The sequence below is a fragment of the Eschscholzia californica genome, unplaced genomic scaffold, assembly GCF_041429995.1.
Source record: "Eschscholzia californica isolate CP2 unplaced genomic scaffold, dmEscCali1.0.p SCAF_5, whole genome shotgun sequence".
NCBI lineage: Eukaryota > Viridiplantae > Streptophyta > Magnoliopsida > Ranunculales > Papaveraceae > Eschscholzia > Eschscholzia californica.
This window is the reverse complement of record NW_028238472.1, coordinates 9108228-9124417: the sequence shown is the minus strand read 5'-3', so window position 1 is coordinate 9124417 and position 16190 is coordinate 9108228. Positions and strand designations below refer to the sequence as shown.

General features: G+C 37.3%; 1 protein-coding gene across 1 annotated transcript; it reads left to right on the top strand.

Moving 5' to 3' along the window:
- Window positions 1-9580: 9580 nt before the first annotated feature.
- LOC147536850 (uncharacterized) lies at window positions 9581-10849 on the top strand. Its single transcript, XM_086642707.1, has one exon. It carries the CDS (start codon window positions 9581-9583, stop codon window positions 10847-10849), a length of 1269 nt encoding a protein of 422 aa, XP_086498833.1.
- Window positions 10850-16190: the final 5341 nt, after the last annotated feature.

Here is a 16190-nt window from a genome sequence, read left to right as displayed (position 1 = left end):
GTATTAAATTTTCATTTTTTTCAGTTATATCTGCATTAATATTTGATCCTTTGGCACTAGTCGTATTTATTTGTTCCTTCAATTGATTCACTGTCTTTAACTGAATTTTAGTTCGGTTCCGGATAAAACGGTTCGAAATTACATATTTATCCTTTGTTTGTGGAATATAGTTGAATTACACTTTCATCCCTCGACGTTGGATGGTTCTCTGCCCCCGCTTTTACTTCCTATTGAAGTTTAGAACAGGAAATATAAAACAAAGTCCACATTGAAAATGTTGGAAGCTCGGAGTCGCCTCCTATCTTCCAATATAACAGTTGAATGCATCATCGGTTTTCTTACTCCAATAGAAGAGTCTCGAGGATATGTACAATCTTAAATCAATCACCAGAAAATCTGTAGATTTTCGGGCCAACTGATCAACTATAATAAATTTAGTACTTCGTATTTTGTTTTCGAGACACTCATTCCCAAATTTAGTAATGATTATCTGAAATTTAAAAATAGAAGAATCTGCCTCGACTAACAGATACTTGGATCACAACTCTTCCCAGGGGCGTATGATAAATATTGTTCCCCAAGTTTCTGTCTTAAGCTAGTCAAACAATTGTCATCGTCTCAGGGATAGCTGCAACCGTTCTCCAAATTCAGATGGAATGTTTTATAATTCCAATAAGAATTTGTAAACACATTGTAACCGCACAAAGATCTTTTCAGTGGGAAAATTCGAAACAAATTTTACTAAACCCTATACTTCCATCTGCAAATCTATAAAATCTAGATGTCTAGGACTGCATAACCCTTGCCCGGGACAATCTTGCCTTCTTAGGCAAAATAGCAAGGACAATTAAAACAAAATCGAACTCTCCTTTGTTTTAACTCCTCGAAGCTAAATATTTTCGAAATACAGCCCACCCGGGAAAAAGAATCACTGAATCACTCATCGTGGATGTGGAAATCTCATATGGGAATTGCGTCAAGAGAACAATATAAACATTGGAAGTTTTATGGGGAATGCCCTTTCTTATTAAAGGCAATGTGCATTTGAGTTTGACCTAACGACATGACTGACACCGTTACGTAAGTAGTTAAGTCAAATAACCCTTCTTCTAAATTTTCCAAAAACCTCTCGTCTCCATCAAACCATCCCTAACGGAGATCACCCTCTTCATCTTCTTCACCTTCATCAACTCTCGCTCTCTCTAAATTCAACCAACATCTCATAATTAATTCTCTTCTTCTTCCATTATTTTATAATTTTCAGTTTCTCTCTTTATATCCATCAAATTTGTCAAACAACTCAGCAATCCTAGATTGAATAACCAAATTTTGTTCAAAATCTTTGGGTCCAAATGGGTAGAACCATGCTGCATTCGAAAACGAATTTCGGCTTCATCTGACCAATTTGGACCCTAGTAACCCAAACTAGGTTAATTAAGCTCAAATAGGTTGGCTTGTGTCGATTTCCTTTAGTAGTTTTGACATGTGACCACCAATTTGAGCTTCAACAACTCAAATTTGGATTTAATGTGATTTTAGTTAATTAGAAGTACCTTTAACTGATGAGAGAGTTGTGAAACGCACTTGGGAAGTCATAAGGGAGGGATATCCCTACTGATCACCAAAAGTAGGGGTGGAATCGGGCAAATATGGGCACCCGCGGGTACTTAACGCATGGGGCCAGTTAGAGCGGGCATATATAACCTTTCGCTATTAGGGTAAGAGGGTTATTCAGGCGGGTTATGTTAAACTTCCTTTGTGTCCTTACCTGCCCAAGCCGGCTAACTGACTTGGGTAATTCAGGTTCGGGCAGGGGCGGCCCAGGCCCAAAGCAGCCAAAGCAGCTACTTTGGGCCCCAAGTTAACAAGGGCCCCCAAAGAAACAATGTTTATAGGCACTTCATTAATAAAAGACAAAACACAATCAGGCCATGGCAATCCATCCCGTATTCCCTCTCTCCGTCCCGTATTCCCTCTCTCTTTCTATCCCGTACCTTCTGTTGGAATTTTGGACAAGTTATTAAGTAATCTATTTTATAAAATCAGAAATTAATTTTTATAATATTTGAATTTGAAATTTATGTCTAATAGTTATATCTTTTGATAAATTATATGGAGAGACATCTCTTTTTGTGAAAAGATTTTCTACTTGAAAAATGTCTCTTTGTTTTCTATAAATAAAGCTTTCTCTAAACAAACTAAAGAAGATAAAACAATATGTAGAAACAATATCGGAAAACCTTTGCCATCCTCATTATGTTCTAATGCTCCTTAAGTGAAATCTCCACAAGTTACTTGGTGTAGTTTCACAAAGGCTTGTCATATCTTGGGAAGCAATTTGCCTTGTAACCTTCAAGTAATCTCGAGTGAGAGGGGGCAAATAGTGCTTTAAGGAAAGTGTACCTAGTACACATTTCAAGCCTCTAATCTCCATCCCTCTTCTTTTCATCTTCTTTGTGTATTCGAAGACAATATTTGTAACAATCTTAAAGCATTATTTCATGGAGACAGAGGCTAATATTAAAAGAACTTATATGTCAAGATTTGATGCAGTGTGTCATTTGATTATGATGATACTCCACTATTCATTCGTGGGAAATGTTAGAGTTTCCATCTGTGAAGGCAGAGACAAACACATTCATACCTTTAAGACGTGAAAGGGGAATGAAGTATTGCCATTAATTTCGACTAATAGGATCTTAAACCCATCTAGAGACAAAGAGGATAAAAGACAACACATGAAGAGATAGTTTGTGGGATTCCTAGTAGAATGTGTTTCTTGATTACTAGTATAAGGGAAAGAAAAGGACGACTGCTACTCAGTCTAAAATATAAAGGTGCGTTCTTTCATTATCTTTTTATTCTAATTGTTTGACAATACTTGATAGAGAATGGATATGTCTATTTGTGGAGAGGTCATGGTGAAATGAAATAGATCATGACCATTGTGATTTGTGAAAGTATACAACCAGTTGATTAGGTGATTAGGTCAGAGTTATGAATCATTGAATTAACCTATGATTCTAATTAGAATTATATTTGTTTTCTCATATAAGATACATCAGGTGTGTGCATGTTTGCCGATATTTGTTTTCTATAGAATTCTTCATGGGAGTACTGGTAATAAGGAATACCAATAAGAAGTAAATCAAATCATAATGTGATTATTGTGTGCAAGTAACAGTAGGTTTCCATTTTTTAGGAGTGAAATAACTTTGTTGATTTATTGAGAAAATATTTTCTTTGCAAATTAGACACCAATTGAGGGAAAACCTTCCACTGTTTTACTTAATAGAAATAATGGAATACTGGGATTTGCCCACGACTAATGACAAAACTAATTTTGTTACTGAGTTTAAAGCATGAAAAAGTGAATCTAAGATTGGATATAAGATCATTTATTGGTCATATTGTATATTATACGTTTGATATATTTGTTTTGTATACGCGTTTTTGAATGATATATTTGTATATGTTATATGAGGCATATATCTATATGAGTTGATTTTTAACCAGTGATTGCTTGAGCAAAATGCATTATATAAGTAGTGTTGAAAATAGTGGGGGTTAATATATTTGTAAATCGATGAGGATTACATAAAAGTATGCTAACTTATAAATTCAAAATAGTGGGGGTAATTCATTTTCATGAGATGATATTTGAAAGAGATAATATATTCATATATTGAGTTGATGATTCTTATGAGATGTAGAAAATCATTATGAACAAAGTGGTAACAATCTTGACATTAGAGTGGCCAATCTAATATCAAGATGATTGTTGTTACATGTTCATAGAAGAACAACATTTTTTTTCGATTTTTACATGAGATTTAGAAAAAGTAAAGAAAATTATATACTCAAAATGTGTTGAACATAAATTAGATTCTCTGATTTTAGAATCCAATAGTAATTTTGAAAATATGTAAAAAAAAAAAAGATTTGAGAAAAGTTTATAATAGTGATCAAGTCACTTAAATATGTACATATGATAAAGGACATAACAAAATGTAGACATCTATGTGAAATACTTAATTCAAGATGGAATTAATAGTGTTACATTTGCAAAATATAAACTGTTTATCAAATCTCTGATGAGAGATATGTTTAAACTTTTACATCTAGAGAGATGGGGTTGAAACTCTTTACATAAAAGTCACCATTGACGGCAACCCAACCTAACACTAGGAAATGACTAGTTTTAGGTTCAATGGGTAACAACAAGTCATTGATAAGTGACTAGTTTCAACACTTAAAATTTTACATCTAACCCTATCTAGGATGATAAGTGTTGGTTGCTACGGATTGAGGTTGAGTTTAAAACTCTTAATGAAGTTCAGTCAAAGACAAAGACAAGTATCTCTAAAGTAGCAAAGATACTGGAAGAACTTCAACTATGTGAACTTAGAGGTGGTGCCGCCTCTCATTAGATTTAGAGTTTATCTAAGGAGAGTTCATGAAACCAAGAAGCACATGGCCATATAAGTGCTAAGCGAGAAAAGTGTGGAGCACAAGAACAAATGTATTGTGTCTGTGGTGTTACCGGTTTTATCACAAGGAATAACTGGTTCAAAGCTACAAGCTACCTGGGATTTCGCTAAAACTTTGTGCACTTACACTAAGGTATGGTTCAAATCGAAAGATACCATACTTTATGCACTAATACTAATATATATAGTTTGGCAAAGGAGTTTTATTAATAATTGTCCAAGTGGGGGATTGTTGGAATTTTGGACAAGTTATTAAGTAATCTATTTTATAAAATCAGAAATTAATTTTTATAATATTTGAATTTGAAATTTATGTCTAATAGTTATATCTTTTGATAAATTATATGGAGAGACATCTCTTTTTGTGAAAAGATTTTCTACTTGAAAAATGTCTCTTTGTTTTCTATAAATAAAGCTTTCTCTAAACAAACTAAAGAAGATAAAACAATATGTAGAAACAATATCGGAAAACCTTTGCCATCCTCATTATGTTCTAATGCTCCTTAAGTGAAATCTCCACAAGTTACTTGGTGTAGTTTCACAAAGGCTTGTCATATCTTGGGAAGCAATTTGCCTTGTAACCTTCAAGTAATCTCGAGTGAGAGGGGGCAAATAGTGCTTTAAGGAAAGTGTACCTAGTACACATTTCAAGCCTCTAATCTCCATCCCTCTTCTTTTCATCTTCTTTGTGTATTCGAAGACAATATTTGTAACAATCTTAAAGCATTATTTCATGGAGACAGAGGCTAATATTAAAAGAACTTATATGTCAAGATTTGATGCAGTGTGTCATTTGATTATGATGATACTCCACTATTCATTCGTGGGAAATGTTAGAGTTTCCATCTGTGAAGGCAGAGACAAACACATTCATACCTTTAAGACGTGAAAGGGGAATGAAGTATTGCCATTAATTTCGACTAATAGGATCTTAAACCCATCTAGAGACAAAGAGGATAAAAGACAACACATGAAGAGATAGTTTGTGGGATTCCTAGTAGAATGTGTTTCTTGATTACTAGTATAAGGGAAAGAAAAGGACGACTGCTACTCAGTCTAAAATATAAAGGTGCGTTCTTTCATTATCTTTTTATTCTAATTGTTTGACAATACTTGATAGAGAATGGATATGTCTATTTGTGGAGAGGTCATGGTGAAATGAAATAGATCATGACCATTGTGATTTGTGAAAGTATACAACCAGTTGATTAGGTGATTAGGTCAGAGTTATGAATCATTGAATTAACCTATGATTCTAATTAGAATTATATTTGTTTTCTCATATAAGATACATCAGGTGTGTGCATGTTTGCCGATATTTGTTTTCTATAGAATTCTTCATGGGAGTACTGGTAATAAGGAATACCAATAAGAAGTAAATCAAATCATAATGTGATTATTGTGTGCAAGTAACAGTAGGTTTCCATTTTTTAGGAGTGAAATAACTTTGTTGATTTATTGAGAAAATATTTTCTTTGCAAATTAGACACCAATTGAGGGAAAACCTTCCACTGTTTTACTTAATAGAAATAATGGAATACTGGGATTTGCCCACGACTAATGACAAAACTAATTTTGTTACTGAGTTTAAAGCATGAAAAAGTGAATCTAAGATTGGATATAAGATCATTTATTGGTCATATTGTATATTATACGTTTGATATATTTGTTTTGTATACGCGTTTTTGAATGATATATTTGTATATGTTATATGAGGCATATATCTATATGAGTTGATTTTTAACCAGTGATTGCTTGAGCAAAATGCATTATATAAGTAGTGTTGAAAATAGTGGGGGTTAATATATTTGTAAATCGATGAGGATTACATAAAAGTATGCTAACTTATAAATTCAAAATAGTGGGGGTAATTCATTTTCATGAGATGATATTTGAAAGAGATAATATATTCATATATTGAGTTGATGATTCTTATGAGATGTAGAAAATCATTATGAACAAAGTGGTAACAATCTTGACATTAGAGTGGCCAATCTAATATCAAGATGATTGTTGTTACATGTTCATAGAAGAACAACATTTTTTTTCGATTTTTACATGAGATTTAGAAAAAGTAAAGAAAATTATATACTCAAAATGTGTTGAACATAAATTAGATTCTCTGATTTTAGAATCCAATAGTAATTTTGAAAATATGTAAAAAAAAAAAAGATTTGAGAAAAGTTTATAATAGTGATCAAGTCACTTAAATATGTACATATGATAAAGGACATAACAAAATGTAGACATCTATGTGAAATACTTAATTCAAGATGGAATTAATAGTGTTACATTTGCAAAATATAAACTGTTTATCAAATCTCTGATGAGAGATATGTTTAAACTTTTACATCTAGAGAGATGGGGTTGAAACTCTTTACATAAAAGTCACCATTGACGGCAACCCAACCTAACACTAGGAAATGACTAGTTTTAGGTTCAATGGGTAACAACAAGTCATTGATAAGTGACTAGTTTCAACACTTAAAATTTTACATCTAACCCTATCTAGGATGATAAGTGTTGGTTGCTACGGATTGAGGTTGAGTTTAAAACTCTTAATGAAGTTCAGTCAAAGACAAAGACAAGTATCTCTAAAGTAGCAAAGATACTGGAAGAACTTCAACTATGTGAACTTAGAGGTGGTGCCGCCTCTCATTAGATTTAGAGTTTATCTAAGGAGAGTTCATGAAACCAAGAAGCACATGGCCATATAAGTGCTAAGCGAGAAAAGTGTGGAGCACAAGAACAAATGTATTGTGTGTGTGGTGTTACCGGTTTTATCACAAGGAATAACTGGTTCAAAGCTACAAGCTACCTGGGATTTCGATAAAACTTTGTGCACTTACACTAAGGTATGGTTCAAATCGAAAGATACCATACTTTATGCACTAATACTAATATATATATTTTGGCAAAGGAGTTTTATTAATAATTGTCCAAGTGGGGGATTGTTGGAATTTTGGACAAGTTATTAAGTAATCTATTTTATAAAATCAGAAATTAATTTTTATAATATTTGAATTTGAAATTTATGTCTAATAGTTATATCTTTTGATAAATTATATGGAGAGACATCTCTTTTTGTGAAAAGATTTTCTACTTGAAAAATGTCTCTTTGTTTTCTATAAATAAAGCTTTCTCTAAACAAACTAAAGAAGATAAAACAATATGTAGAAACAATATCGGAAAACCTTTGCCATCCTCATTATGTTCTAATGCTCCTTAAGTGAAATCTCCACAAGTTACTTGGTGTAGTTTCACAAAGGCTTGTCATATCTTGGGAAGCAATTTGCCTTGTAACCTTCAAGTAATCTCGAGTGAGAGGGGGCAAATAGTGCTTTAAGGAAAGTGTACCTAGTACACATTTCAAGCCTCTAATCTCCATCCCTCTTCTTTTCATCTTCTTTGTGTATTCGAAGACAATATTTGTAACACCTTCTCTAACTCTCTCTCCCTCTCTCTTATTATCTTCTTTTTTAGTTTCTATTTCTTAAACAAAAAATCTTTGTGTTTCCCATCTCATTTTCTCTTTCTCTTAATAGTTTTTGCCTCTCTTGACTTGAATGGTTTCTTGATTTAATTATAAAATTAGGTCTCCACAATCTAAGTCACTCTTTACAATTTTATATTTTGTCTATCAACATTATTTTCTTTTGTGCCACAAATGAGTTATGTAATTAATATCATTGTTACACTAGATTTTATTAATTAATTTTCTTCTTATATCGATATAGTCCTAAATTTATATAATTGTACATTACACAATTTTTAAATTTGAATTTAGTAATGTACTTATTTATTCTAATGAGAGTTGGTGTTCGAATAAAGCGTACATGCATCATTCACGGACCACAACATCTAACAGAAAAATGAAATGAAAGTAGAGAAATTAACAAAATCGTAAAAAAAAACACCTTGATAAATAGGTTTTGTTAAAATACAAAGGCCCCATTTTCAACTTTGCTTTAGGCCCCCTGGACACATGGGCCGCCCCTGGGTTCGGGTAACGGGCTTTATGAGATAAATTGAAACTTTTAGAAAGATCTCAGTCGGCCACACATCTCGAAGTGTTTAAGCCAGTTTGAACTCCACGTATCTAAAGGAGGAAACTTCTCTTTTAGAGTCTATCACACCGGCAAGATATCTACGGAAAATTCTTGAACTTAGGAACTTCCACTTATCAAAATCAAGGATAGACTCCAAGAGAAACCCTAGATACTCAAGGGAGGAAACTTTCCCTTCGGATTGCAACCGCCTCACCACCGCCACTAATTACAATCGGCCTAACATCGTCTATAAAAAACCACCCACATCTTCCTTCACAGGACATGATCTCTTTACCCTAAAAAGATCACAAGAAACTTAGAGTTCTCATAACTCGCCCCCCAAAAGGATCAATCAATATTCATTCTTTTACTGCAAAGAGCACCCTGACTGGCTTGAGCGTCGGAGCGGTTTTCGAACCTTTTGCAGGTTTCCCCCCCTCGGGAATAGACGAACAGGAGCAAAGAGCTGGAGCAAGGAGCGGGAGCAAGGTGCGAGGAACAGGAGCCAGGAGCTGGAAGAAAGAGAAGCAGAGCTGAAAGCAGGAACACAGAGCTAATCAATCCCCAACATAACAGAGGATTCGAACATGACGGAGGTTGTCATGCATCAACTCCCTATTTCATGCTGATCTAACGGAAAGCCATTTTTTGACATCAACATTTGGCGCTAGAAGGAGGGGATCTCTCCTGCAAAATCATCAATTCGGTAATCTGAATCTTATTTAACAAACTTTTCAGACTAACCACTCCCTGAGTTCCTCAGGTAAACATGTCTTCAGACGAGCACAACCCACGCGGGTCACCACACAGGCTCCGCAGCACAGTCGAGCTTATGGCTGAGCTAGAACAAGCCAAGGCTGACTACCTCTGAAGGGATGAGGAGGCAAAAAAAATTGGAGGAAAACCTCCGCAAAGCAGAGATGGCCAGGAAAACCGCGGCACCAGAAGAAAGAGATAAGTAATCAGGAGATACGCGCAGAGACTTTTCTCACCCGGTAATGCATTCTTCCCGGAGATCTGACTTTACAACCTGGTGACCAGATGCGTTTGGAGAAGATCCTAGAAGAATACGAAGTATTCGATCCCAACCGAACGTACATCCCTAAAAAGAAGGGGGTTGGCGAAGGGTGCACGAACGATCCAACCGTCTGCGATGTGCTTATACATCATGTAGCAGAGCAAACTCGAGAAAGAGAGAAGGAAAACCTGTGGGGAAAAGCAGTAATCCACCAACCCCCTCTCTGCCGAGAGATTCTAGAATCAGAGAAGCCAAAGAACTTCAAATGTCCAGCATTGGATCATTACCACGGCTTGGAGGACCCGGTGGTGTTCATCAACAACTACACAGCAGTAATGAACTTATACACGACCAATCAAAACATATGGTGCGTAGTCTTCGCTACAATCCTAAAAGGCCCAGCCCAGGCATGGTATCAAGCACTGGCCCCGGGATCAATCAAATCTTTTGGACAACTCGCCCAGGTCTTCTGCGACGCCTTTCAAGGAAGCACCACAATAAAAAGAAAGACCGACGAGCTGTTCAACGTGGTTCAAGGGAAGACCGAGACCTTGGTAATTTATTGGCAGAGATTCCGCAACCTCATTGTGCAGGTCCCCGACCTGGAACCAAAGGTTGCTTTCGCTGCCCTATTGAGAGGCCTCAGGCAGGATGATGTCATCAGGGACATCTCGAGCAAGGAACCAGACACCTTGACAGAGCTAATAGAGAGGGTGCAACAATTCATCAGGAAAGAAGAAAACTACCAACGAATGAAGGTGGTGGCAAACATCCCGTATGAAAGCGACCCGACCCGAAAGAAAGAACGAGATGAAGTCAGGCCTCACAGGGAACGAGAACGAAACAGAAGACCCAGATCTAACTTTGCCACCTATACCCCATTGATGAAAGGTAGGGAGGAAGTTTTACAGATACTCATAGCGAAAGGAAAAACGGAACTTCCCAGACCCAACGATGATAAGGAGGAGTTCGGATTCAGAGACATGACCGCGTGGTGTGTCTTTCACCGAGGCTACGATCACAAAACTGACAATTGTCGATATCTCAAGAACCTCATCGAAGAAATGGTGAGGAAAGGTGAGCTGGATAAATACATCCGGAAGGAGCAACGACCTTACGAATACCAGATTAAAAGGTCGTCAAACAGAGCAGGAATCGGGTCTGGGCTAGATTCCGACGCACAGAGCCCGACCATCAAAAAAACAACCAAAGGCTTAGAGGAGCCAACCGGGATCATGGGAAACATCAGTACTATCTCAGGAGGACCGACTCTCGGCGGAGCTACCAAATGAGAACAATGCAAATATGCCAACGAGGCGAAAAACCCACCAGTTATGTTTATCAAACCCAGTGTGGAGACGCCACCCATCGTCTTCAATGACGATGACCTAGTGGGTGTAATAAACCCACACGCGGACCCACTGATGATAACGACAGTAGTAGCCAATTGGAGGGTAGGGCACATCTTAGTCGACACGGGAAGCTCGACTGAAGTCATGAGCCGAACAACGTTTCCAAAAACTCGGGGTAAGTCTTCACCATCTCAAATCATATAAGTCTTGCTTGACATGGTTTGGTGACAATCAGGTCGAAACCGACGGGACAACATCGTTACCCGTGCTGATAGGAGAAAGAGAAACGAAGAAAGCGATAATGTTAAATTTTGCCATAGTCGATAAGATGCAGGCCTACAACATCATACTGGGCAGGGACTTCGTGAGAGAGTCAGGGGCGATAATCTCTATGAACCACCTCATGATGAAATTCCCAATCCCGGGAACGAATCTCATAGGAACGGTCAGACGACATCAGGAAGTAGCCAGAGAGTGCTACATAATCTCCGCTCAGGGATGTGAAATAGAAACCACAAACCCGACCATCGTCGGAGGAGATAAAGTTTTTTACGGAGACCCCACAACATACATGCAGGTTTAAAAGTCAACGACCACGTAGGTTACCATCACTTTTTTATTTCCTTTTAATTTTGCGAATAAAGCCGTTAGGCGGAAGAAGTAGCGGTACAAGCTACATATTTTATGAATAAACAAAATATTTTTAGCAAAAAGGCGACACTATAAAAGGAGGAGTCCTAGTCAAACTCACTTTGCTTCTGCAAAACAAGTAGCCCTGGTAGCTAAGGCGACGACCAGAGGCTTTAAGGAGGAGTCCTAGTCAAAATCATTTTGCTTTGGCAAAACAGGTAGCTCTGATAGCTAAGGGGATGACCAGAAACCTTAAGGAGCAGTCCTAGTTAAACTGAAACTTTACTCGAGTAAAACTGACCCTTCACCAAGGTCCCAAGGAGGAGTCCTAGTTAAACTGATCGTGCTCAAGCCGGCAAATTAGGAAGCTCTGGTAGCTACGACAACGACCAGAAACCTTGTAAGGAGAAGTCCTAGTTAAACTCACTTTACTTGAGTGAAACACGGTCCCCACTGAGGATCCTAAGGAGAAGTCCAGTTAATCTACAACCCTGGCAAAGGTCACTAGGGGTATAAGGAGAAGTCCTTGCGAAACTAGTCATGCTTAAGCAGACAAAACAACCCTGGTAGCGAAAGCAACGACCGGAGGTGCGGGAGGAGTCCCAGTGAAAACTCGTTGCGCTCAAGTCAACGAAACCAACCCTGGTAGTGAGAGCTACGACCAGGGGTCCAAGGAGAAGTCCCAGTTAAACTAGTTGCGCTTAAGCCTGTAGGGTTTTATACCCTTCTACTAGTGTTTATAGCGGAAATATGACATCTAATGTCTACACTAGTATTCCCAGGATCACATGCAAAACTAGTAATTAATCTAATGGAGATAGTGGATTACCTTAATCGCTTTTCCCTCAAACTAGTTGAATTGATTGAAGAAGACCAAGAGCTTCAAGTGTAGCTCCTCTACTTGGGACACGAGCAATCAATTTGATCTCCCACCTTGTTGTATAGCTAGCACACCAATGGTGGTTGGATAATAAGAAGACCTTCTTCTTGCTTGACTAGATAGATGGTTAATGGGAATTAGCTCACTTTCTCCTCTCTACTTGATGTGGTAGAGTAAGAAAGCTTAGAGAGAAATTCCACACCTTATTCTCTGCCCTAAGAGTGTTTATATAGAACCCTAATAAGAATCCACCTCCTTTTAGGTTTCCCAAAACACCCTTTAGAATAAGATTTAGGGAAATAGTCGAAAATAGCAACTATTGGTATTTTCTCAATTCCCTAAGGAGATGACGTCCAAACCCAGCCAAAATTGGCAGATTTAATGTTCATAACATAAGGAAACGTCCCTCCAAAAATCAGCCCAATCCGAGCCCTAAAAGTGCCCGAATCGGCCTAGGCCCAAAAACCCTGCTTTTGGCCTTTTTGTACTATCTTTGCCTAATTCCTTTTTAGGCCTATGAGATATGTTTATGGGACACTCCCATGATTATATCTCACTCCCACTAGTCATATCCTAGATCAATTTGTCACTCTTATGTGTAACCCGTTGTAGGATCCGATCGAAGTTAGCCGCGAATTACTTCGTAATTCGACGATCGTAGTTGGTCTCTAGCTACAACTCTACGATCCCTAAATCAATCGGACTTGATGATCTTCCACATCAATTGTCCTATCCGACAAATTGTTCGCATTGTCACCTTGGTCGAAGGACATCTCCTTCAACTCCTTCAGACTCCCACTTGGACTTAGAACAAGTGCAATGCCTCGATTCCCGTGTCAATTTAGTATCCCATCTGATACGTCACGTCATTCAGACTTTCTTGATATCCGAGTACAACTGTAAAAGACAAACGATTAACTTTTAATCCGTTTGAGCGCGGCCACGCATTTTCAGTTGCTACTCATCAAGTGGCCTTGAGACACTTTGTACCTAATGTGATTAGGGTGACACAATCCATTCTTGCGCTCCCACTTAACTTCATGTCTATCCTGTCCTTCCCAGTGTCCGCCTTTATAACCTCCTTTTACGGCGCGGCGTTTAACGGAACCAAAGTCGGGCATTCCTTACATAAGATGAGTGGAGCACTCATGTTTTGAGGAATCTCTCCAATTGTCTTTATGAGAAGTATTGACGTTCATCACGAGTGATGTACTTCTCATTTGAGGGTTATCCAGTGTATAAACCTTTTACACACCCACGTAGTCGAATAGAATATACTATTCCTATAGCCCATGAAACTGCGCTATCCCATCGACTCCCGTGCTAGTCTTCGTGAGTCATTGTTGTCCATGCAATGACCTGGACCAGGGATTCGATAATAAATATTCCAAGTTCACTTAATAGGGTTTCATTCATCAGATCACGTATCTGACAAACCTATTCGGAATGTTTTATCATCAATGGACTGTCGTTTAAATACTAAACCAAATTTAGACGACTTGTGAAATAACTCTATTATTTCTGATAACGAGAGTTGTAAATCTGAGCCTCTTCCGTAAAACTCTTTTTACCCACTCAGTTTTACTCGTCGAGGTTTAAAATTATACCTCATGCCTTAGACTGTGTATGAATCTCATACTATGTCTTAGGTGACAGTTCAGTTTGACTACCGTGGTAGTCGGTTTTAAACTTTGCTAATTATCAATTAATTTGAAGACGGTTATCTTCAACCTTGATAATTTCTAGTAACTTTTACTAGAGTTAAGGCTTTTAATTCTTTATGTAGTATTTGCAACAGTTCCCGGCTTAAACACTTTTAGCCTACTTTCCTTCCATGTCTGAAAGTTTGCTACGATGACATGTTCAATTTTGTACTACTTCATCCTTTAGCCTTCTAGGATGTACTAAGTAGTGTTTCGGTTTTCCAATCCGAATTCGGATGTTTAAATGCTAATCATGTCCAACATGATTGACTTTATGTTTTCGAACATAAATGTCTCTCTCATGCGTGCTAGCTCATCGGTGTCTTTTCAGACTCCGATTTTTGCAACGCCCTCTGTCATGAGTTTTTGGGTCGAAATTCTTTTAGACTTTCCGAGTCTTAGATTTTCTGTTTCGGATCTCAAGCATCTCAGCGTACTGAGTCTCTCTAATCCTATCATCCTTTTGATCTATGCTTATAGATCTTCAGATGCCCAAAATGGCATTTTATCCTTTTGTGTGTGGTCCTTTATTGAGTCAGTTCGTTACTGTTATACAACATCTTATGTCGTACTCAATCTTTTGTATGTACTCAGCATACGGACCCGGAAGGTTTGTTTCTCCCACTTACCTTCTTGAAACTCGTGATTCAAGATTTTCTTCATTCCTCAGGAATCAAACTTCTTTGATTTCCTTTTTGAATCGAAGATTCTAACTCTTGCGTGCTTTTAATCCGTCGATAGATTTCTGAAGCATGCTCATGGACATAACTTGATTGGAAGAATCTTATTCTTCTTGTCTAGTTTCGGGAAACATGAATGTTTCCATCCTTCTCAGTTTTCTATTTTGGAAAACCAATTTAGGTCTTCTGTTGACTTAAATTATCAAGCTTCATGTCTTGACGAGATATGGATTCCACGATGATTTTGGCTTCTAGCCAAAATCTAGAGTCAGTTTCCGTTTCTGCGCAGGTCTTTTATCTCTTCAGAAATAACCTTTATTTTCTGAGTCTTTAAGATTTTATTTTGACCTTTCAGGGCTTTTGAACAACAATTTGGAATTTTCTCAACTACTTTGAGATATTCCTTTAGAGACACTTTCACTCGCTTTGAGAGTTCTCCTGCGAATGACATTCGCTTTTGTGCGGTGGGTTTACAAGATCATATCTTAAACCTTTCCTTTTCCGAGGAGCCGCAGTTTGTTGCTCTTGGTCGAATTTAATCGTCTTGTACAAGTTTTCATGATTGTTCTTCATGACTCTTCATGATTTTTCTCATGATCGACTTGTACTTTTCTCCCACTTATTCTTGTAATAATTAGTGTTTTCTCCCAGACTACTAGGTGTGCTAATTATTAGAAGAATACTATCATGAGCAACAAACACTTTGTTCTCTTGATTGGTTATGGAAGAAGCCCAAATTTCTTTCAAAAAGAAATTGCGTCAGATATTAGCTAGTTTTGTAATGCTTTTACAAATTTAGCTTTAGACGGAGTAGGTTAAGTGTGAAAACAATCGTGTCTAGAATATATCCCAAGGTATTCGGAAGACTGGCTTAAACCCATCTTTGATCGAATTATGCATAGCAATGTTCGATTACTCCCACTAAATCCACCTTCCCTCAGATGTGTTCCATGGAGCGAGTTGGGAAACGGTTTCTCAACTCCTTTGATGATTATCAAGTATTTGACTCAAGTTTTTACCACTCCAATCTAATCGGATGACTTAAACTCTCTTGTCAAAATGATTCTTTTACTTCGGTTTGTACTTTGTTTGAACCTTTCAAACATTCCGACTTATACTTTATGATTTGTACGTTTCCATACTTCATGAAGTTGTCAGAGTACGTATTTGAAGTTTTTCTCGTTAGCTTCTGCAAGTAAACTTATAGGTCTGCATAACTGTATGAGTCCTAATAGATTACTAGTCTCTATGCCTTTTGAAAAGGGTGACTTTGTCAATTAGTCCTTAAGACCCAATTGACAATGCTGAAGTTTAATGAGTTTGAATCTCTTGATTTTAGCCATTATCAATGTTAACCTTCAGTTAATTTTACCACTGGTTTAAAACAT

Coding starts and splice junctions, on each gene's coding strand:
- LOC147536850 (XM_086642707.1), top strand. CDS start 9,581: ATGCGTTTGGAGAAGATCCTAGAAGAATACGAAGTATTCGATCCCAAC.